This window comes from Oncorhynchus nerka, unplaced genomic scaffold, assembly GCF_034236695.1.
Source record: "Oncorhynchus nerka isolate Pitt River unplaced genomic scaffold, Oner_Uvic_2.0 unplaced_scaffold_1297, whole genome shotgun sequence".
Taxonomy (NCBI): Eukaryota; Metazoa; Chordata; class Actinopteri; order Salmoniformes; family Salmonidae; genus Oncorhynchus; species Oncorhynchus nerka.
Genome location: NW_027040047.1, coordinates 28,099 through 52,358, shown reverse-complemented (window position 1 = coordinate 52,358; position 24,260 = coordinate 28,099). Strand labels below are relative to the sequence as shown.

At 44.6% G+C, this 24,260-nt stretch overlaps 2 protein-coding genes across 2 annotated transcripts; one reads left to right on the top strand and one right to left on the bottom strand.

Moving 5' to 3' along the window:
- Positions 1-12,137: 12,137 nt before the first annotated feature.
- LOC115126562 (solute carrier family 66 member 2-like) lies at positions 12,138-20,772 on the bottom strand. The gene is made up of 4 exons (XM_065015744.1): positions 19,983-20,772; positions 19,416-19,549; positions 18,333-18,549; positions 12,138-13,310 (listed from the first exon to the last, which is right to left on the bottom strand). The coding sequence occupies exons 1-4, from the start codon at positions 20,198-20,200 to the stop codon at positions 13,205-13,207; spliced, it is 675 nt and encodes a 224-aa protein (XP_064871816.1). The 5' UTR covers positions 20,201-20,772; the 3' UTR covers positions 12,138-13,204.
- Positions 20,773-21,241: 469 nt separating this feature from the next.
- Positions 21,242-22,605, top strand: LOC135568965 (heat shock factor-binding protein 1-like). The gene is made up of 3 exons (XM_065015743.1): positions 21,242-21,390; positions 21,908-21,974; positions 22,460-22,605. Exons 1-3 carry the CDS (start codon positions 21,343-21,345, stop codon positions 22,579-22,581), a joined length of 237 nt encoding a protein of 78 aa, XP_064871815.1. The 5' UTR covers positions 21,242-21,342; the 3' UTR covers positions 22,582-22,605.
- The last annotated feature ends 1,655 nt before the right edge of the window (positions 22,606-24,260 follow it).

The window sequence follows — 24,260 nt, the reverse complement described above, 5'->3', positions numbered from 1 at the left end:
ATAGAGGTCTATGGGATTTTCATTGTAGAGGTAAGGGAGGATGGTAAAGACTAAGGGAGGATGGTAAAGGCTAAGGGAGGATGGTAAAGGCTAAGGGAGGATGGTAAAGGCTAAGGGGGGATGGTAAAGGCTAAGGGGGATGGTATAGGCTAAGGGAGGATGATAAAGGCTAAGGGAGGATGGTAAAGACTAAGGGAGGATGGTAAAGACTAGGATGGTAAAGAGGATGGTGAAAGACTAAGGGAGGATGGTAAAGGCTAAGGGAGGATGGCTAAGGGAGGATGATAAAGACTAAGGGAGGATGGCTAAGGGAGGATGGTAAAGGCTAAGGGAGGATGGCTAAGGGAGGATGATAAAGACTAAGGGAGGATGGCTAAAGGGGAGGATGGTAAAGGCTAAGGAGGATGGCTAAGGGAGGATGGTAAAGACTAAGGAGGATGGTAAAGGCTAAGGGAGGATGGTAAAGGCTAAGGAGGATGGTAAAGGCTAAGGGAGGATGGTAAAGACTAAGGGAGGATGGTAAAGGCTAAGGGAGGATGGTAAAGGCTAAGGGAGGATGGTAAAGACTAAGGGAGGATGGTAAAGACTAAGGGAGGATGGTAAAGGCTAAGGGAGGATGGTAAAGGCTAAGGGAGGATGGTAAATGGCTAAGGAGGATGGTAAAGACTAAGGGTAGGGGATGGTAAAGGCTAAGGGAGGATGGTAAAGACTAAGGGAGGATGGTAAAGACTAAGGAGGATGGTAAAGGCTAAGGGAGGATGGTAAAGGCTAAGGGAGGATGGTAAAGACTAAGGGAGGATGGTAAAGACTAAGGGAGGATGGTAAAGACTAAGGGAGGATGGTAAAGACCAAGGGAGGATGGTAAAGGCTAAGGGATGGTTAAGGATGGTAAAGACTAAGGGAGATGGTAAAGGCTAAGGGAGGATGGTAAAGACTAAGGGAGGATGGTGGGGAGGAAGGCTAAGGGAGGATGGTAGGATGGTAAAAGACCAAGGGAGGATGGTAAAGGCTAAGGGAGGATGGTAAAGACTAAGGGAGGATGGTAAAGACCAAGGGAGGATGGTAGGCTTCTAGGGAGGATGGTAAAGGCTAAGGGAGGATGGTAAAGACTAAGGGAGGATGGTAAAGGGAGGATGGTAAAGACTAAGGGAGGATGGTAAAGGATGATATAGGCTAAGGGAGGATGGTAAAGACTAAGGGAGGATGGTAAAGACCAAGGGAGGATGGTAAAGACTAAGGGAGGATGGTATAGGCTAAGGGAGGATGGTAAAGACCAAGGGAGGATGGTAAAGGCTAAGGGAGGATGGTAAAGACTATTAGGGAGGATGGTAAAGGCCAAGGGAGGATGGTAGGATGGTAAAAGGGCTAAGGGAGGATGGTAAAGGCTAAGGGAGGATGGTAAAGGCTAAGGGAGGATTGTAAAGGCTAAGGAGGATGGTAAAGGCCAAGGGAGGATGGTAAAGGTTAAGGGAGGATGGTACAGGCCAAGGAGGATGGTAAAGGCTAAGTGAGGATGGTAAAGGCTAAGGGAGGTTGATAAATGTTGATCTGCATAACATACCAATACCTACTGACATACTTTTGTATGTCTCCTCGTCTTTATTGTCATGTGTGCTCCCTCTCCGGGTTTCACTTCTAGGTCACCAGGCTACTCAGCCAGGTTATGGCGCACACCTGTCACCACACCTGAGTTATGCAAAATAGGAAAAGTCCAAGTTGCTTTTCTTATGCCGCAGTCAACCCCCTGTGATGTAACTGCCTATGTCATTACCTTCTACTCATGAGACCAAGCCCATGCATACACAGCTATACAAACAAGAGATTCGGTGTTATCTAAAGGCTCGGCAGTAAATGTCCTCTAGTTGATTTATAGTGGTATGTCTGACTAGTCTCTTACAGTGGAACAATATTAAGCCTTATAATGCATATTTTCGGTTTGTTAATCTGTAGTCTAGGACCCTATAAAGGTAGTGGGGGAGGTGTTTTATAACCCCTCCCCTTTTATTAATACAACATAAGAATAATCCATTATTATAACACATAAAACATTTGGTGAAGCTCCTATCATGACCCCAATTTGACCCCATCAATATCTGTTGAATTGTGTCCATTTTCTGTTTTAGAAAGATTTGCACGAACATGAAAAGATGTGATGGTATCATCATAAAACAATGTGAATTTAGATCATACAAGAGACAACCCTTAAACTGAGGAGATCTTTAAATGTTTCAGTTGAGCACCTGCACCTGCTGTCCTTTCACATTCAAATACAAATGTTTCAGTTGGGCACCTGCACCTGCTGTCCTTTCACATTCAAATTCAAATGTTTCAGTTGGGCAATTAGGTTCCTGCATGAACCCCCAACAACTAAGGAGGTTCCTCGATGAACCCCACCTCCTATGGGGTTCTTGGAAGATCCTTTTGGGGGCCATTTTCAGTGCCAAGAACTCTAAGTTCTTCAAATAACTTTTAGGATCTTTTCAAAGAACCCTTGTTAAAAACCCTTCATTTGTTAGAGTGTATCTTATTGGCACCAGCGGAGAGTTGGCAGAGAACATGGGCCACATCTCCAGTTGAGTGTCATATTCACTGTCTTTATCATTCGGGTCACTGCCACTGACATGGTTACTGGGACATTCGTTTGTTTTTGGACAATCATTTCCCTTTCAGGTTAGATTACTGGACGTTATATTGTATTTCAGGCTCTCCTTTTCGTTAGGGTTTCATCGCCATTATATGGATCAGACCACGTTTCATCAGGATTTATTGATCTGTTTGTCAGCAGAGTTACTGACATGGTTTCTACCCTGAAATTGTTGTTTCAGTATCATTTTCAAAAATGGTTTCATCAGCCAGGTTACGTGCACATGGTTACTGACATGGGCCAGGTTACGTCCCAGGTTACTGACATGGTTTCACCAGTAAAACATTACATCTTGTTTCACCTCTGATGCTATCTGATGTGAGGGCAATGTTCATGGGTTACATTTTCTACAACTACATGGTTTCATCAGCCAGGTTACTGACATGGTTTCAATCAGCCAGTTTCATCAGTTACTGACATGGTTACTGGTTACTGACATGGTTTCATCATCAGGTTACTGACATGGTTTCATCAGCCATGGTTACTGACATGGTTTCAATCAGCTGACATGGTTACTGATCATGGTTACTGACATGGTTTCATCAGCCAGGTTACTGACATGGTTTCATCAGCCAGGTTACTGACATGGTTTCATCAACCAGGTTACTGACATGGTTTCAATCAGCCAGGTTACTGACATGGTTTCATCAACCAGGTTACTGACATGGTTTCATCAGTCAGGTTACTGACATGGTTTCACAGCCAGGTGACATGGTTTCATCAGCCAGGTTACTGACATGGTTTCATCAGCCAGGTTACTGACATGGTTTCATCAGGTCAGGTTACTGACATGGTTTCATCAGCCAGGTTACTGACATGGTTTCATCAGACATGGTTACTTACTGACATGGTTTCATCAGCCAGGTTACTGACATGGTTTCATCAGGTTTCCAGGTTACTGACATGGTTTCATCAGCCAGGTTACCAGGTTACTGACATGGTTTCATCAGCCAGGTTACTGACATGGTTTCATCAGCCAGGTTACTGACATGGTTTCATCAGCCAGGTTACTGACATGGTTTCATCAGCCAGGTTACTGACATGGTTTCATCAGTCAGGTTACTGACATGGTTTCATCAGCCAGGTTACTGACATGGTTTCATCAGTCAGGTTACTGACATGGTTTCATCAGGGTTACTGACATGGTTTCATCAGCCAGGTTACTGACATGGTTTCATCAGCCAGGTTACTGACATGGTTTCATCAGCCAGGTTACTGACATGGTTTCATCAGGGTTACTGACATGGTTTCATCAGCCAGGTTACTGACATGGTTTCATCAGCCAGGTTACTGACATGGTTACACATGGTTACTGACATGGTTTCATCAGCCAGGTTACTGACATGGTTTCATCAGCCAGGTTACTGACATGGTTTCATCAGCTGACATGGTTTCATCACTGACATGGTTTCATCAGCCAGGTTACTGACATGGTTTCATGACAGGTTACTGACATGGTTACACATGACTGACATGGTTTCATCAGCCAGGTCTGACATGGTTTCATCAGGTTACTGACATGGTTTCATCAGCCAGGTTACTGACATGGTTTCATCAGTCAGGTTACTGACATGGTTTCATTACACATGGTTACATGGTTACTGACATGGTTTCATCAGCCAGGTTACTGACATGGTTTCATCATGGTTTCACAGCCAGGTTACTGACATGGTTACTGATGGTTACTGACATGGTTTCATCAGCCAGGTTACTGACATGGTTTCATCAGTTTACTGACATGGTTTCATCCAGGTTACTGACATGGTTTCATTACTGACATGGTTTCACTCAGCAGGTTACTGACATGGTTTCATCAGCCAGGTTACTGACATGGTTACTGACATGGTTTCATCAGCCAGGTTACTGACATGGTTACTGACATGGTTTCATCAGCCAGGTTACTGACATGGTTTCATCAGCCAGGTTACTGACATGGTTACTGACATGGTTACTGACATGGTTTCATCAGCCAGGTTACTGACATGGTTTCATCAGCCAGGTTACTGACATGGTTTCATCAGCCAGGTTACTGACATGGTTACTCAGTCAGGTTACTGACATGGTTTCATCAGTCAGGTTACTGACATGGTTACTGACATGGTTACATGAGTCAGGTTACTGACATGGTTTCATCAGTCAGGTTACTGACATGGTTTCATCAGTCAGGTTACATGGTTTACATGGTTTCATCAGGTTTCAGGTTACTGACATGGTTACTGACATGGTTTCATCAGCCAGGTGACATGGTTTCATCAGCCAGGTTACTGACATGGTTTCATCAGCCAGGTTACTGACATGGTTACTGACATGGTTTCATCAGCCAGGTTACTGACATGGTTATCATGGTTACTGACATGGTTTCATCAGCCAGGTTACTGACATGGTTACTGACATGGTTACTGACATGGTTTCATCAGTCAGGTTACTGACATGGTTTCATCAGCCAGGTTACTGACATGGTTTCATCAGCCAGGTTACTGACATGGTTTCATTACATGGTTTCATCAGCAGGTTACTGACATGGTTTCACAGCCAGGTTACTGACATGGTTTCATCAGCCAGGTTACTGACATTACTGACATGGTTTCATCAGTCAGGTTACTGACATGACATGGTTTCATCAGCCAGGTTACTGACATGGTTACTGACATGGTTTCATCAGGTTACTGACATGGTTTCATCATCAGCCAGTTACTGACATGGTTACTGACATGGTTACTGACATCAGCCAGGTTACTGACATGGTTTGACATGGTTTCATCAGCCAGGTTACTGACATGGTTTCATCAGTCAGGTTACTGACATGGTTTCATCAGCCAGACATGTTACTGACATGACATGGTTTCATCAGCCAGGTTACTGACATGGTTTCAATCAGCCAGGTTACTGACATGGTTTCATCAGACATGGTTACTGACATGGTTTCATGGTTTCAGCCAGGTTACTGACATGGTTACTCATCAGGTTACTGACATGGTTTCATCAGCCAGGTTACTGACATGGTTTCATCAGCCAGGTTACTGACATGGTTTCATCAGCCAGGTTACTGACATGGTTTCATCAGTCAGTTACTGACATGGTTTCATGGTTACTGACATTACAGGTTTCATCAGGTTACTGACATGGTTTCATCAGCCAGGTTACTGACATGGTTTCATCAGTCAGGTTACTGACATGGTTTCATCAGCCAGGTTACTGACATGGTTTCATCAGCCAGGTTACTGACATGGTTTCATGGTTTCAGTCAGGTTACTGACATGGTTTCATCAGCCATGGTTACTGACATGGTTTCATCAGGTTACTGACATGGTTTCATCAGCCTGAGGTTACTGACATGGTTTCATCAGGTTACTGACATGGTTACTGACATGGTTTCATCAGCCAGGTTACTGACATGGTTACTGACATGGTTACTGACATGGTTTCAGTCAGGTTACTGACATGGTTTCATCAGTCAGGTTACTGACATGGTTTCATCAGGTTACTGACATGGTTACTGACATGGTTTCATCAGCCTGACATGGTTTCACTTACTGACATGGTTTCATCAGCTGACATGGTTACTGACATGGTTTCATCAGCCTGACATGGTTACAGCCAGGTTACTGACATGGTTACTGACATGGTTTCATCAGCCAGGTTACTGACATGGTTACTGACATGGTTACTGACATGGTTTCATCAGGTTACTGACATGGTTACTGACATGGTTACTGACATGGTTACTGACATGGTTTCAGCCAGGTTACTGACATGGTTACAGACATGGTTACTGACATGGTTTCATCAGTTACACATGGTTACTGACATGGTTTCACTGGTTACTGACATGGTTTCAATCAGCCAGGTTACTGACATGGTTACATGGTTACTGACATGGTTTCATCAGCCAGGTTACTGACATGGTTTCATCAGCCAGGTTACTGACATGGTTTCATCAGCCAGGTTACTGACATGGTTTGACATGGTTACTGACATGGTTTCATCAGCCAGGTTACTGACATGGTTTCATGGTTACACATGGTTTCCATCAGGTTACTGACATGGTTTCATCAGGTTTCATCAGCCAGTTACTGACATGGTTACTGACATGGTTTCATCAGCCTGGTTACTGACATGGTTTCATCAGCCAGGTTACTGACATGGTTTCATCAGCCAGGTTACTGACATGGTTACTGACATGGTTACTGACATGGTTTCATCAGCCAGGTTACTGACATGGTTACTGACATGGTTTCATCAGCCAGGTTACTGACATATAAACCAAAGTTCTTTGAGATCTTAGTGAAAAGCTGAAAACAGTAGATTAGTGTGATCGTGGTGTGTAGGCAAGAGAAGAGAACACACACACACAGAGAGAGAGAGATAAATACACACACACACAGACACACATAGAGAGAGAGATCAGAACAGACAGACAGACAGACAGACAGACAGACAGACAGACAGACAGACAGACAGACAGACAGACAGACAGACAGACAGACAGGGAGGTTTCAGGGAGGGAGGGGAGGAGGCAGGGAGGAGGGTGAGGACAGGGAGGAGTGTGATGATAGTGATTATTAATGAGTTGGCCTGTGATCCCTGGATGATGAATATCAAGGATTACTGTTAATCCAGTCACAGGAGAGGACATCTGACTCACACACACACACACACACACACACACACACACACACACACATTAATACATACATCCAGCAAAGAGAAAGCAGAGAATGTGAGACTCGCTGCAGAATGCTGTGATAGCCATGCTTGGTTAAGTGTGACTTGAATTCTAAATAAATCACTGACAGTGTCACCACCAAAGCACCCCACACCATCACACCTCCTCCTCCTCCTCCATGCTTTACGGTGGGAACCATTTCATTTAACAGGTGTCCAATAATTTGTGGAATTTCTTTCCTTCTTAATGCATTTGAGCCAATCAGTTGTGTTGTGACAAGGTAGGAGTGGTATTCAGAAGATAGCCCTATTTGGTAAAATACCATCACTCTCCTTCTTGGTCAAATAGCCCTTACAGCCTGGAGGTATGTTGGGTCATTGTCCTGTTGAAAAATAAATGATAGTCCCACTAAGCGCAAACCAGATGGGATGGTGTATCGCTGCAGAATGCTGTGGTAGCCATGCTGGTTAAGTGTGCCTTGAATTCTAAATAGACCACCGACAATGTCACCAGCAAAGCACCCCCACACCATCACACCTCCTCCTCCATGCTTCACGGTGGGAACCACACATGCGGAGATCATCCGTTCACCTACTCTGCATTTCACAAAGACACAGTGATTGGAACCAAAAATCTCAAATTTGGACTCGTCAGACCAAAGGACAGATTTTCACCAGTCTAATGTCCACTGCTCGTGTTTCTTGGCCCAAGCAAGTCTCTTCTTATTATTGGTGTCCTTTAGTAGTGGTTTCTTTGCAGCAATTTGACCATGAAGACCTGATTCACACAGTCTCCTCTGAACAGTTGATGTTGAGATTTTTGTATGTTACTTGAACTCTGTGAAGCATTTATTTGGGCTGCAATTTCTGAGACAGGTAACTCTAATGAACTTATCCTCTGCTGCAGAGGTCACTCTGGGTCTTCCTTTCCTGTGGCGGTCTTCATGAGAGACAGTTTCATCATGGCGCAGCAGAGGTAACTCTGGGTCTTCCTTTCCTGTGGCGGTCTTCATGAGAGACAGTTTCATCATGGCGCAGCAGAGTCACTCTGGGTCTTCCTTTCCTGTGGCGGTCTTCATGAGAGACAGTTAACTCTAATGAACTTATCCTCTGCTGCAGAGGTCACTCTGGGTCTTCCTTTCCTGTGGCGGTCTTCATGAGAGACAGTTTCATCATGGCGCAGCAGAGGTAACTCTGGGTCTTCCTTTCCTGTGGCGGTCCTCATGAGAGACAGTTTCATCATGGCGCAGCAGAGGTGACTCCTGGTCTTCCTTTCCTGTGGCGGTCCTCATGAGAGACAGTTTCATAATGGCGCAGCAGAGATGACTCTGGGTCTTCCTTTCCTGTGGCGGTCCTCATGAGAGCCAGTTTCATCATGGCGCAGCAGAGGTGACTCTGGGTCTTCCTTTCCTGTGGCGGTCCTCATGAGTTCCAGTTTCATCATTTTACTGAGTTATAGTTCATATAAGGCAATCAGTCAATTGAAATAAATAAATTCAGCCCTAATCTATGGATTTCACATAACTGGGAATACAGATGTGCATCTGTTGGTCACAGATACCTTAAAAGGGGGTGTAGGGGTGTGGATCAGAAAACCAGTCAGTATCTGGTGTGACCACCATTTGCCTCATGCAGTGCGACACATCTCCTTCACATAGAGTTTATCCGGCTGTTGACTGTGGAATGTTGTCCCACTCCTCTTCAATGGCTGTGCGAAGTTGCTGGATATTGGCGGGAACTGGAACACGCTGTTGGTACACGTCGATCCAGAGCATTCCAAACATGCTCAATGGGTGATATATCTGGTGAGTGTGCAGGCAATGGAAGAACTGGGACATTTTTGTTCAGTGTTTATTCAATCAGTCAACATGTGAGGGAGTACCTGATCTGTAACACTGGGATCCCAACAAGACAGGTCAAAGTTGAACCAAACTACATAATGATTTTCCATTCCTGTCACAATGTCCCTCAATGTTTCCTTCTGACTTCCTGAAACACAATGGGGTGAGTTGGTCCAGCGAGGAGGTCCTGTGAGTTGGTCCAGCGAGGAGGTCCTGTGAGTTGGTCCAGCGAGGAGGTCCTGTGAGTTGGTCCTATGAGTTGGTCCTGTGAGTTGGTCCTGTGAGTTGGTCCTGTGAGTTGGTCCTAGTGAGGGAGGTCCTGAGGAGGTCCTGTGAGGGGGTCCTGTGAGGAGGTCCTGTGAGGAGGTCCTATGAGGAGGTCCTGTGAGGAGGTCCTGTGAGGAGGTCCTGTGAGGGGTCCTGTGAGGGGTCCTGTGAGGAGGTCCTGTGAGGAGGTCCTATGAGGAGGTCCTGTGAGGAGGTCCTGTGAGGGGGTCCTGTGAGGAGGTCCTATGAGGAGGTCCTGTGAGGAGGTCCTATGAGGAGGTCCTGTGAGGAGGTCCTGTAATGAGGTCCTGTAATGAGGTCCTGTGAGGTGTTCCTGTGAGGAGGTCCTGTAATGAGGTCCTGTGGAGGAGGTCATGTGATGAGGTCCTGTGAGGAGGTCCTGTGAGGAGGTCATGTGTTGTAGCAATTCACCTTGTTCCTGCTTCCTGTACAATGATTTGTTGACCAATAGAAAACAACACGGTATACATCCCAAGAGGACAGCCTTGGCAGAAGCTAACGGAGATCCACAATACAATACAAATACCCTATTCCATATGTAGTGCACTACTTGTTAACCTATTCTCTATGGGCCCTGGTCAAAAGCAGTGGACTATAAAGAGAATAGGGTGATATTTGGGATGCGGATTGGTCCCTGTATCCGAGCTGAGGTCAGGGGCCATAGTGGAGGAGGTGGGGGGAGGAGGGAAGATGGTGGCTGTCAGACTTGCATTGTTGCACTGGTCTGTCTTTCTGCTGACAGGATCAGCTGGCAGTCCGTCTCCCCTCTCTCTGCCTTAGCACGCAAACACACGGTAGAGAGAGAGAGAGAGCACGCCTGACACACACACGGAGGAGTGCCACACACAGATCAGGGAGCTACAGGAAGATACACAGTGGAGAGGATGCAGAGGAAGACAGACGGACGGACAGGTGGGCGGGCGGACAGACGGACAGACAGAGAGAGAGAGTCAGAGAGAGAGAGAGTCAGAGAGAGAGAGAGTCAGAGAGAGAGAGTCAGAGAGAGAGAGAGAGTCAAAGAGAGAGAGAGTCAGAGAGAGAGAGTCAGAGAGAGAGAGAGTCAAAGAGAGAGAGAGTCAGAGAGAGAGAGAGTCAGAGAGAGAGAGAGTCAAAGGTAGAGAGAGACAAAGAGAGAGAGAGAGAGAGAGAAAAGGCAGAGAGAGACAACGAGAGAGAGAGAGAAAAAGGCAGAGAGAAACAAAGAGAGAGAGAGAGAGAGACAAAGAGAGAGAGAGACAGAGACAGAATGGAAATGTCATTACATCACAAGCTCCCTCCTCTTCTCCTGTGGGAATGAAACACAACTCCTGATCCCTTGTGCTCTGTCTGATTCTAATCCCCAGTAACCCTGGAAAACACGGATGTTGTTGTGTACATGTTTACAGGCTTAGTTACAAGTGATGAGAGCTGCGACGTGTTAAAAACACAATACTACACAACCGGCTGTGTTTAGTCTGTAGCCGCTAAACTACCACAAACTAAGAAAAGAGGGTTCCTCAAGGGTTCTTTGGGAAGGGTGAGGGTTCTATGTGGAACCATAATGACTAAAAGAACCATTTGAGCTCTTCGATGGTTCTTTTCAGTTCACAAAGGTGTTCTTTCCTCTTATAGTGAACATTTAAATAATCGGGGCGGCGGCCTATGTTAGGGGCGTGGTTTCCTCACAACTCTTTTAGTGAACATTTAAATAATCGGGGCGGCGGCCTATTATTATATGTTAGGGGCGTGGTTTCCTCACAACTCTTTTAGTGAACATTTAAATAATCGGGGCGGCGGCCTATATGTTAGGGGCGTGGTTTCCTCACAACTCTTTTCGTGCAACAGTGAGTTTTTTAAACATTTGTTTTTAGTGAGTAAATTGGAAATCACACAACTTGGATTGTGTACCAAATGGCACCCTATTCCCTATATAGTGGTACTACTATAGACCAGAGCCCTATTCCCTAAATAGTGGCACTACTATAGACCAGAGTAACAGACCACTCCCCCTGTGTTGTCATCCAGTCACATTAACCCTCTACATGCTGACAGGAGCAACAGACCACTGGAAACTAGGATAAAGTGATATCAGCCCGGAAGCCCTGAAACACACTGGCCGTGTTTAGAAACTCCCACTATAGTACTAAATAGTATGCAACATTTTGTACTTTTATAGTATGTGACATTTTGAAAATAGTACTCCGAATTAATCTAATCTATAGTATAATCTATAGCTTCTCCCCTCTCTCTGTGTGTGTGTGTGTGTGTGACTCCCTCTGTGTGTGTGTGACTCTCTGTGTGTGTGTGACTCTCTCTGTGTGTGTGACTCTCTGTGTGTGTATGTGAATCTCTGTGTGTGTGTGTGTGTGAGACTCTCTCCGTGTGTGTGTGTGAATCTCTCCGTGTGTGTGTGTGAATCTCTCCGTGTGTGTGTGTGAATCTCTGTGTGTGTGTGTGTGACTCTCTCTGTGTGTGTGAATCTCTCCGTGTGTGTGTGTGTGTGTGTGTGTGAATCTCTCCGTGTGTGTGTGTGTGTGTGTGAGATTCTCCAGCAGCAGGCCAGGACATTGAGGACATTGGAACAACGTCCCCCTGACAGGAACCTCCATAGGTAACAGTGTATTCAATACAACATCTAGATAGATGTCCCCCAGTGTCGCTGTCACAACAGGATATTTATATCTGACTCTGAGGCAGAGGACAATAATAAGGAAACAAGAAACATTATGATGTCACGTTTATTTTCATGAACAACACTTTTAAAAACACAAATTGTGTTGTTATCCTGGAAGTATACTTGAAGCAGGTAGTCTGCATTAATATGAAGACATGAAGTGTTTCAGAAGAGTGACCCGAGGACTGGCCGACCAATAAATAACTGTATCAACATTAATATGAAGACATGAAGTGTTTCAGAAGAGTGACCCGAGGACTGGCCGACCAATAAATAACTGTATCAACATTAATATGAAGACATGAAGTGTTTCAGAAGAGTGACCCGAGGACTGGCCGACCAATAAATAACTGTATCAACATTAATATGAAGACATGAAGTGTTTCAGAAGAGTGACCCGAGGACTGGCCGACCAATAAATAACTGTATCAACATTAATATGAAGACATGAAGTGTTTCAGAAGAGTGACCCGAGGACTGGCCGACCAATAAATAACTGTATCAACATTATTATGAAGACATGAAGTGTTTCAGAAGAGTGACCCGAGGACTGGCCGACCAATAAATAACTGTATCAAATTAATATGAAGACATGAAGTGTTTCAGAAGAGTGACCCGAGGACTGGCCGACCAATAAATAACTGTATCAACATTAATATGAAGACATGAAGTGTTTCAGAAGAGTGACCCGAGGACTGGCCGACCAATAAATAACTGTATCAACATTAATATGAAGACATGAAGTCTTCAAGTCAAAATAACTTGAATAGAAAAACTAAAAACGACCCAAATAAATACATGAATACATTAAAATGAGAAACCTGGCAACTCCATAAATACTAGTCTTCTCATGAAGATCAATCAAAATTAGCTTGAAAAGTAATGTTGTTCACGCCTGTGAGCTACAGTGAGTGTACAAAACATTAGGAACACCCCTCCTCCACTTTAGCCCTCAGAACAGCCTCAACTTGTCAGGTCGTGGACTCTACAAGGTGTTGAAAGCCTTCCACAGGGACTCTACAGGGTGTTGAAAGCCTTCCACAGGGACTCTACAAGGTGTTGAAAGCCTTCCACAGGGACTCTACAAGGTGTTGAAAGCCTTCCACAGGGACTCTACAAGGTGTTGAAAGTGTTCCACAGGGATGCTGACCCATGTTGACTCCAATACTTCCCACAGTTGTGTCCAGTTGGCTGGATGTCCTTTGGGTGATGGACCGTTCTTGAAACACACAGGAAACTGTTCAGCATGAAAACTCCAGCAGCGTTGCAGTTCTTGACATACCCCGTTTAAAAAGCACTTAAATATTGATTTCTTGCCTATTCACCCTCAATGGCACACGAACACAATCCATGTCTCAATTGTCTCAACTCTTAAAAAGACCTTTAACCTGACTCCTCCCCTTCATCTACACTGATTTGAAGTGGATTTAACAAGAGACATCAATAAGGGATCATAGCTTTCACCTGGATTCACCTGGTCAGTCTATGTCGTGGAAAGAGTAGGTGTTCCTAATGTCTTGTCCACTCAGTATATCTGTGCTTGGTATTGTAGTATACGACTGTTATGTCTGACTCCTACGGGTGGCTGTTCCTGTGTTGACATGTGTTGTTGACCCTGTAGCTGTTGTCAGTAGACAGGAAATGCAACAAACTGCTACCAAACTGACAGAAACAGTTTGTTTTGGTTTCCAGTGTACCATCATAAACATGATGTAGATGTGGCCAGGTTGAACCTCATGTCACTTTAGTTGAGCACCTTCTACTCCTCTCCAAGCTAGGGTTAGTTAGGGTTAGAGTTAGTTAGGGTTAGTTAGGGCTAGAGTTAGTTAGGGTTAGTTAGGACTAGAGTTAGTTAGGGTTAGAGTTAGTTCGGGTTAGAGTTAGCTAGGGTTAGTTAAGTTTAGGGTTAGAGTTAGATAGGGTTAGAGTTAGCTAGGGTTAGTTATGTTTAGGGTTAGTTAGGGTTAGAGTTAGCTAGGGTTAGTTAGGTTAGGGTTAGTTAAACTATGGCCTATTTAATGCCTACCTCATCATGCCTTTTGCACACACTGTATATAGACTCTTTTTTTCTACTGTGTCATTGGCTTGTTTATTGTTTACTCCGTGTGTAACTCTGTGTTGTCGTCTGTGTCACACTGCTTTGCTTTATCTTGGCCAGAGGTCGCAGTTGCCAATGAGAACTTATTCTCAACTAGCCTACCTGGTTAAATAAAGGTGTTCTCAACTAGCCTACCTGGTTAAATAGAGGTGTTCTCAACTAGTCTACCTGGTTAAATAAAGGTGTTCTCAACTAGCCTACCTGGTTAAATAAAGGTGTTCTCAACTAGCCTACCTGGTTAAATAAAGGTGTTCTCAACTAGCCTACCTGGTTAAATAAAGGTGTTCTCAACTAGCCTACCTGGTTAAATAAAGGTGTTCTCAACTAGCCTACCTGGTTAAATAAAGGTGTTCTCAACTAGCCTACCTGGTTAAATAAAGGTGTTCTCAACTAGTCTACCTGGTTAAATAGAGGTGTTCTCAACTAGTCTACCTGGTTAAATAAAGGTGTTCTCAACTAGCCTACCTGGTTAAATAAAGGTGTTCTCAACTAGTCTACCTGGTTAAATAGAGGTGTTCTCAACTAGTCTACCTGGTTAAATAAAGGTGTTCTCAACTAGCCTACCTGGTTAAATAAAGGTGTTCTCAACTAGCCTACCTGGTTAAATAAAGGTGTTCTCAACTAGCCTACCTGGTTAAATAAAGGTGTTCTCAACTAGCCTACCTGGTTAAATAGAGGTGAAATAAAATAAATAAATATATATTTCATCCTCTAAACTCCATGGGCAAATTCATTTAAAATCGGTTGTTGCTAGGAAATATAATTTATTTTTAAATGAAATTTAGAAGAGCTTGTTCTCATTTTCTAAATGTTCTGCCTATGCATGACACAAAAACCTGTCACTGATATTCACCCTTCTAGTCAATACAACACATTGAATTTAACTTGACCCTTCCAGTCAATACAACACATTGTTCACTGTACACTAGAATGCTGCATTGATTGGCTGATTGGCTTATATCCAAAGGCCTAGCTGTGATTGGTCTGGAGATATGGCAGGAAGGAAACATGCATAATGATATGGGGCGGCAGGGTAGCCTAGTGGTTAGAGTGGAGTGGCGGCAGGGTAGCCTAGTGGTTAGAGTGGAGTGGCGGCAGGGTAGCCTAGTGGTTAGAGCGTTGGACTTACATATGCAAATAAATCTAAAGAAATATCTTCAGATACAGCTCAAAGAATAAACTTAAACATTAACTTTTTTAACACATTAAAGTTACAACACCCACAAACAAACTGCTCCCAAATTTTTTTTAAACCTTAGGCACCAAACAGAATTTAAGTAGCCCAAGAAAAAGAGTTGTTTTATAGTATAGTCTCCCATTAGGCCTATATGAATCCTAATAGAGCGCATATAGTTTAGTCTCCCATTAGGTAGGCCTATATGAATCCTATATAGTTTAGTCTCCCATTAGGCTTATATGAATCCTATAGAATTTAGTCTCCCATTAGACCTATATGAATCCTATATAGTTTAGTCTCCCATTAGGCCTATATGAATCCTATATAGTGTAGTCTCCCATTAGGCCTATATGAATCCTATATAGTGTAGTCTCCCATTAGGCCTATATGAATCCTATATAGTTTAGTCTCCCATTAGGCCTATATGAATCCTATATAGTTTAGTCTCCCATTAGGCAGTCCTATATGAATCCTATATAGTATAGTCTCCCATTAGGCCTATATGAATCCTATATAGTGTAGTCTCCCATTAGGCCTATATGAATCCTATATAGTTTAGTCTCCCATTCGGCCTATATGAATCCTATATAGTTTAGTCTCCCATTAGGCCTATATGAATCCTATATAGTGTAGTCTCCCATTAGGCCTATATGAATCCTATATAGTTTAGTCTCCCATTCGGCCTATATGAATCCTATATAGTTTAGTCTCCCATTAGGCCTATATGAATCCTATATAGTGTAGTCTCCCATTAGGCCTATATGAATCCTATATAGTTTAGTCTCCCATTAGGCCTATATGAATCCTATATAGTTTAGTCTCCCATTAGGCCTATATGAATCCTATATAGTTTAGTCTCCCATTAGGCCTATATGAATCCTATATAGTGTAGTCTCCCATTAGGCCTATATGAATCCTATATAGTGTAGTCTCCCATTAGGCCTATATGAATCCTATATAGTTTAGTCTCCCATTAGGCCTATATGAATCCTATACAGTTTAGTCTCCCATTAGGCCTATATAGTTTAGTCTCCCATTAGGCCTATAGCTAGGTAACATGACGTTGTTTGTTATCAAACCAATAATTAGCGACCCGGGATTAGTTTAAAACGGCCCGCGACGTGGTTCTGTGAAATTATATCAAATGCGCATGAAATCGTGCAGAAAAAAAGGTGGTTCTGGTAAAATGTCTCGTGTTTTTTGAGACAAGGCGTTTTCCTATCTGTAACGCTGAAGACATGCCTGTCGCGAAGCTGTGCTCCATTTTTCCTCTGGCACTCAAGAGACTGTGTGACAGGCTAGCAAACGTGTAATTGCAAAGCCTACTCAGACTGGCCCGTGCTCTTGGTTATACCAGGCAATTAAATTATACAATGTGTCAAGCTGGCTCGCTCTGCGCTCTGCTCCAATGTATAACATGTTCAAATGTAACAACAAAACACTCATCAGGGTCAGCATCCCCACTCGCCATCACGGCTGCATTATAATATAAAACAGAGAGGAATAGATGGGTATGAAGAGCGGACAGAGAGACGCAGGTGAGTGAGGGCTGGTAGCGGATGCTGAGAGAAGCAGGTGAGTGAGGGCTGGTAGCGGATGCTGAGAGAAGCAGGTGAGTGAGGGCTGGTAGCGGATGCTGAGAGAAGCAGGTGAGTGATGACTGGTAGGGGATGCTGAGAGAAGAGAGAGCAGGTGAGTGAGGGCTGGTAGGGGATGCTGAGAGAAGAGAAGCAGGTGAGTGAGGGCTGGTAGGGGATGCTGAGAGAAGAGAAGCAGGTGAGTGAGGGCTGGTAGGGGATGCTGAGAGAAGAGAAGCAGGTGAGTGAGGGCTGGTAGGGGATGCTGAGAGAAGAGAAGCAGGTGAGTGAGGGCTGGTAGGGGATGCTGAGAGAAGAGAAGCAGGTGAGTGAGGGCTGGTAGGCGATGCTGAGAGAAGCAGGTGAGTGAGGGCTGGTAGGCGATGCTGAGAGAAGCAGGTGAGTGAGGGCTGGTAGGCGATGCTGAGAGAAGCAGGTGAGTGAGGGCCGGTAGGCGATGCTGAGAGAAGAAGGTGAGTGAGGGCTGGTAGGGGATGCTGAGAGAAGAGAAGCAGGTGAGTGAGGGCTGGTAGGGGATGCTGAGAGAAGCAGGTGAGTGAGGGCTGGTAGGGGATGCTGAGAGAAGAGAAGCAGGTGAGTGAGGGCTGGTAGGGGATGCTGAGAGAAGCAGGTGAGTGAGGGCTGGTAGCGGATGCTGAGAGAAGCAGGTGAGTGAGGGGCTGGTAGGGGATGCTGAGAGAAGAGAAGCAGGTGAGTGACGGCTGGTAGTGGATGCAGAGAGAAGCAGGTGAGTGAGGGCTGGTAGGGGATGCTGAGAGAAGCAGGTGAGTGAGGGCCGGTAGCGGATGCTGAGAGAAGAGAAGCAGGTGAGTGAGGGCTGGTAGCGGATGCTGAGAGAAGCAGGTGAGTGAGGGCTGGTAGGGGATGCTGAGAGACGCAGGTGAGTGAGGGCTGGTAGCGGATGCTGAGAGAAGCAGGTGAGTGAGGGCTGGTAGGCGATGCTGAGAGAAGCAGGTGAGTGAGGGCTGGTAGGCGATGCTGAGAGAAGCAGGTGAGTGAGAGCTGGTAGGGGATGCTGAGAGAAGCAGGTGAGTGATGACTGGTAGGGGATGCTGAGAGAAGCAGGTGAGTGATGACTGGTAGGGGATGCTGAGAGAAGCAGGTGAGTAATGGCTGGTAGGGGATGCTGAGAGAAGCAGGTGAGTGAGGGCTGGTAGGGGATGCTGAGAGAAGCAGGTGAGTGAGGGCTGGTAGGGGATGCTGAGAGAAGCAGGTGAGTGAGGGCTGGTAGGGGATGCTGAGAGAAGCAGGTGAGTGACGGCTGATAGGGTGATGCTGAGAGAAGCAGGTGAGTGACGGCTGGTAACCTTTATCTGAGTAGAGCGGGTCAATTTCCTGAAGAAAATGTGTTTGTTTCCTCAGCCTCACCTCATGCCGGTGGTGGAGTGGTTGCGTTGGTTCTGGAGCAGCTGTGGTAGCCCCAGCATGGCCTCCGTCAGCACGGCCAGGAAGCCCAGGGACTCCACAAACAGAGAGGAGTCCAGGAGGAGAAGGGTGGCGAAGGCACAGGGCAGCGTGAAGGCCAACAGGAAGATGAGGTAGTCCTCAAAGCCATCCCAGCTCCAAAAGAACCGGGGTTCCAGATCTGATAGAGAGAGAGATGGGGTGGATGGAGAGAGAGAGCGAGACACAGACAGACCGAGACACAGAGATACAGACAGAGAGACAGAGACACAGAGAAACACAGACAGAGACACAGACAGACAGAGACACAGAGATACAGACAGAGAGAGAGAGAGAGAGAGACAGACAGACAGAGACACATACACAGAGGTACAGACAGAGAGAGACACAGAGAAACACAGACAGAGACAGACAGAGACACAGACAGGGAGAGAGAGACAGACACAGACAGAGACAGGGATACAGACAGAGAGACATAGACACAGACAGAGAGAAATAGACAGAGAGACAGAGATACAGACAGAGAGACATAGATACAGACAGAGAGACATAGAGACAGACAGAGAGACATAGAGACAGACAGAGAGACATAGATACAGACAGAGAGAAAGAGAGAGACAGACAGAGACACAGACAGAGAGACATAGACACAGAGACAGAGATACAGACAGAGATACAGACAGAGAGACAGACACAGACAGAGATACAGACAGAGAGACAGAGATACAGACAGAGAGACATAGATACAGACAGAGAGAAAGAGAGAGACAGACAGACAGAGACACAGACAGAAGGTAAATAATGGAAGGTTTTTGTTTCCTCTTTCCTCCCCAATATCTCCCTCTAGTGGTAAACCAATAGAACAGCTGCAGATGTGGCTGGATTGTTATTAAATGGTGCATAGATGGGTGATAGATGGCGGTCTTATGGTTTTTAAAAGGATGTTGTTAGCCTTTGCTATCATCTTTCAACGTAACCAAACGCCTGGAGCCGAAGTCAGATGGCTGTTAGATAGTTATTCTACGGGTGCTATATGGTTGCTGTTACCTGTGATGTGGTGCTGTTTGGTGCTGATACGGTTGGTGTTCTGTACAGAGCAGCAGAGGTTGAGCATCACCAGCATGGTGAGAATCATCACCACACTCTGCAGGAGCAGAGTCACCTCAAACTGCTTCCCAAACCTGCAGGTGTGAAAACACACACAAACATACACACACACACACACACACACACACACACACACACGCACAAACAAACAGGCAGACGCACACACACACAAACAGGCAGACGCACACAAACATACACACACACACACACAAACAGGCAGACGCTCACACAAACATACACACACACAAACAAACAGGCAGACGCGCACACACACACACAAACAGGCAGATGCACACACAAACATACACACACACACACAAACAAACAGGCAGATGCGCACACACACACAAACAAACAGGCAGACGCACACACATACACACACACAAACAAACAGGCAGACGCACACACATACACACAAACAAACAAACAGACACACATACACACACATTAGCGGAAAACCTGACACTGCATTACCTCCAGGTAAACCTTACCCCCAAACCCACTCGCCAGAAGAGGATGCGGAGGATGTTAGCGACCAGCAGAACCAGGCAGACGCGTGTAGAGAAGCCGTCTGTGTTCTTGGTCCGAAGGATCTGCTGGTACTGTGAGGCGTAGGGCAGAGCCCCTCCAGCCACCATCACACAGGACGTCAGCCAGTCCAAAGAGTGCCACAGGGTCCCCACATCTCCCTCCTCTTCATCACCCAGACCCAGTCTGTTGTCCATGTCTCTCACAACGAATAGGACACCACAGCACAGCTTTCCACCAGTAGGCTCTGATCCAATGCACCGAACATAACGTCAGACTTTAGTTCCGTTAGTTCAATAGCGCATATAGGTAGGCCCTAAACAGAATCTGTAAGATGTTGTTGTAGTTTTGTTTATTTACTTTTTTAACTGCCAATCAGTCAGACGGTAAACTGTAACCTATTTCAAAGCTGAAACTTCTGCTGAGCCCGTATTCTGGCACGAATTACAAAATCAACACGAGGTGAGAAATAAAAACGGACTGTAGCCAACCTACCTATATGACAGGGAGGCTTTTGTTAATCAAAGCCTGGAGAAGAAAAAGTCAAGAGTTGAGTGAATTCAACCGACAGAAAATGAATGGCGATTAAATAAATTTGGTTTCATAAACCAAATCGAGGAGGATGCAATTTCCTTTGAAATATATATTTCCTACGAAATGCTTGTTCGCCATGCATCATGTTCCAGGTTCTGCTCTATTTCTTCCAAATACTCACTAATGGTGTTGCATTATATTATAAACGCTTCTGATCCAATACCTTTTGCTCGTTTCCCGTTTTGGTAAACTCGCGAGATTTATCATGCGCATGCTTCACTGTTTACTCGTTGGGGGGTCTGTAGCTCGTCAGTGAGGGATTCGTTTTATCTCGTTCTGGCGCCCGTGTTAGCGTGTTTTACACCGGCTCAAAGTTGAATGCATTTGGAACCGGGCTTTATGGGCATGAGCCAGGTGCCATGCTCTGACCGCCCGGTTGCGAAATCGGCTCAAGACAAAAGTTTGGTAATCAAGCACGTGTAGTAATTAGTTAGAGTATGTATTTTTCCATGTGATTGCTTTTGATTTAAAGAAAAACGCTTTATCTGTTTCTAGACGATGCACCATGCTGCCTTGTTGACAACAGGACAAAGCGGTGCAGATTACTGTCCTATTTGAGAAGTGCGCTCCTCCCTCTCCGTTTTTGCCCGATGAGGTAAACGGCCATTGCCCGGTTCAACCCAGGCCAGTGTAAAATAATTCCCTCAATCATTCAAGGTTGTTTCGCTTCGACTGCAGAGAAGGAAGAAGACGTCTCGGACGAGCCAGTGGTTTATAAGTACAGCAGCGCCACGAATTTAGTGCAATGTCAGAGATCCAGGATCCGAAATCTGTACAGGACCTGACTGGGGTGGTGAGTCTTATTATTAGTCCCAAATCCTTGCCATATCCTGTCCCATTTGAAAACCTGAGAACTAGCTAGCGTTAGCTAGCAGGTTGGCTAACTGGCTAAAGTTACTGTTTTCTCCCCCAATCGTTTTTGCAGGAACATTAACTTTTTTTTTTATCTCAATGAAATAGTTGCAGTCAAATTCTGTTTAGCTACATTACCTTTTGTTTTAGTCCTGTTTAGCTAGCTAGCTACAGCTATTATTATTGAAATGTAACTGATAGATGGGTGATAGATGGCTAAACGTAATTGTGTTCCCGGCTTGTAAAGCTTGACTTTTTTTTTTTTTTGACGACAAAACTGCAAATCCCCATGGTTTCCATGGTATCAGCGGTGTAGGCATCAGAGGCAGCTTCAACGCCCACAAAGTTCAATAGTATGCATGCATGCAATACGATTCTGCTATGCTACAGGATATAAACGTGTCCACCCACACATTGCAACAAACAGTGATTACATGTTCTGTCCTCCTCTCTTACAGGTCCAGACATTGCTGCAGCAGATGCAGGATAAATTCCAGACCATGTCAGACCAGATCATTGGAAGAAATATCCTGCTTTTTACAATTTCAATGCTATTTTTCACAATTTCAATGCTAATTTTTCACAATTCCAATGCTATCAAAGACAGACTTTTAGAATGACACCGTTTTATGTTACAATTGAAATGGATTGCTCATAGCGTAGTCTAATGATATCAATGACTTGATCATTCAGATACATGTAATGCACTCAATCCTGGAGGTTTTGTCAGCCCGGGTTTGAAGCAATTGTGTAAATCAATCCCTTGTATTTGTCACATGCTTCTTAATAAACAACAGTTGTAGACTAACAGTGAAATGTTCAACTTTTTGCTAACATTTCCAAATATAGAACATTAATATCGGCGTTGTATTACTGATGGACCGCTGTAACAAGCAGACAGATTGGGCCAAAGGGATTGGTACTACATAGTTCTATGGATAGGAGTTTGGGATATTTTGTATAGTAGGCATGGTACCTGAATGTTGTTCCCACTTCCTTGACAAGAGTACTCGATGAGATGAGTGGCCGCATCGATGACCTGGAGAAGAACATTGGTGACCTGATGACCCAGGCTGGCGTGGAGGAGATGGAGGCGGAGAACAAGGTCAAGGAGGAACAGGGCTCTGCTTAAAAGGTAATCAACATGGAGTCCACTGAGCGTTCTCGCTTGTTTTTTGTCATCTCCTATAGGTGTGTGTGTGTGTGTTCGAAGGGTTTTTCCAATTAAACTGTTCAATATTTGTCAACAACACTGTGTATGTTTTCAGGTTGTAACTACTAGAACCAGATCCATATGTTTTTTTTTTGGGGTGGGGGGGGGGTCCGATTACGATTTTTGGGGTGTCAAAAGTTCCCGATGCTGATATATAGTGTTTTTTTTAGAGTGGGAAATGAAAACGTGTCATCTTTCTACTCTGAATTCTCAGACATTTCGATCCAAAAGACCAATTGTCCAATAACTTCAAATGTTGATTTCATACTTTGTGACGATAATAATGGCATGCAAAAGATGGCTGCAGGTGTTCAGATCAGCATGAGATTCCCTCGTCTCATTCTATTTATTCAATATCGGTGAACATCCGCCCGTACCGATTTAGCGGTTAAAAAGGACAATATCGGTGAACATCCGCCCGTACCGATTTAGCGGTTAAAAAGGACAATATCGGTGAACATCCGCCCGTACCGATTTAGCGGTTAAAAAGGACAATATCGGTGAACATCCGCCCGTACCGATTTAGCGGTTAAAAAGGACAATATCGGTGAACATCCCCCGTTGAAAAAGGACTTAATTACACATTTTGCGTTCCAGTCTGAATTTAAAATGGATTTAATGTATTTTTTTTCTAATCCATTTATCTACACACAATACCCTATGATAACAAAGTGAAAACATGTTTTTGTTTTTTTTAAATGTTGAAAATATATTGAAAGATGAAATATCTCATTTACATAAGTATTCACACCTCTTTGCGACGACGCTACAAATTGCATCCAATGTCCTTTGATCATCCTTGGGTTTGTCACTACAACTTGATTTGAAGTCTACATGTGGACATGATTGAGAAAGAAACACAGCTGTGTGTGTGTACATAAAGTCCCACTGTTGACAGAGCAGAAACTATATGAATATGAAGTCCAAAGAACTGTCCGTAGTGCTCTGAGATATACTGTATGCTTAATCACAATTCTATCTGGGGGAAAGGGTATAAAACATGTTTAGAGTGTTGAAGAAGTTTCCATGAGCCAAGTGGTCTCCATCATAGGAAATTGAAAAAATATGGAACTACCCAGACTGCTTAGAGCTGGCTGTCTGACCTAACTGAGCAATTGGGAAAGAACCCAATGACCACTCTTAACAGATCTACAGAGTTTCTTGGCTGAGATGGGAGAACCTGTCAGAAGGACAACAGTCTTTACAGCACTTCACCAATCTGGGCTTTATGGGAGAGTGGCCAGACGGAAGCCACTCCTGAGGAAAAGGTACATGACCTGGTGTTTGCAAAAAGGCATGTAAAAGACAGAGCATAAGGCAAAATATCCTGTGGTCTGATGAGATAAAATATATAACTCTTTGGCGTGAATGTAAATCAGTGTCTGGAATAAAACAGGCACAGCTCATCACCTGTCTTAACACATTCCCTACTGTGAAGCATGGTGGTGGCAGTGTCATGCTATGGGGATGCTTTTCAGCAGCAGAGACTGGTAAGGATAGAGGGAACAATGAATGGAGCCAAATACAGGAAAATCTGTGATAAGAACCTGCTTCAGAGCGCAAACAACCTTAGACTGGGAGCAAAGATTTACGTTTCA

Coding starts and splice junctions, on each gene's coding strand:
- LOC135568965 (XM_065015743.1), top strand. CDS start 21,343: ATGTCAGAGATCCAGGATCCGAAATCTGTACAGGACCTGACTGGGGTG. Junction 21,391..21,907: donor TACAGGACCTGACTGGGGTG/GTGAGTCTTATT, acceptor CCTCTCTTACAG/GTCCAGACATTGCTGCAGCA. Junction 21,975..22,459: donor AGACCAGATCATTGGAAGAA/ATATCCTGCTTT, acceptor TGACAAGAGTAC/TCGATGAGATGAGTGGCCGC.
- LOC115126562 (XM_065015744.1), bottom strand. CDS start 20,200: ATGGACAACAGACTGGGTCTGGGTGATGAAGAGGAGGGAGATGTGGGG. Junction 19,550..19,982: donor ATCCTCCGCATCCTCTTCTG/GCGAGTGGGTTT, acceptor TCACACCTGCAG/GTTTGGGAAGCAGTTTGAGG. Junction 13,311..18,332: donor CACTCCACCACCGGCATGAG/GTGAGGCTGAGG, acceptor GTGTGTTTCAAG/AACGGTCCATCACCCAAAGG.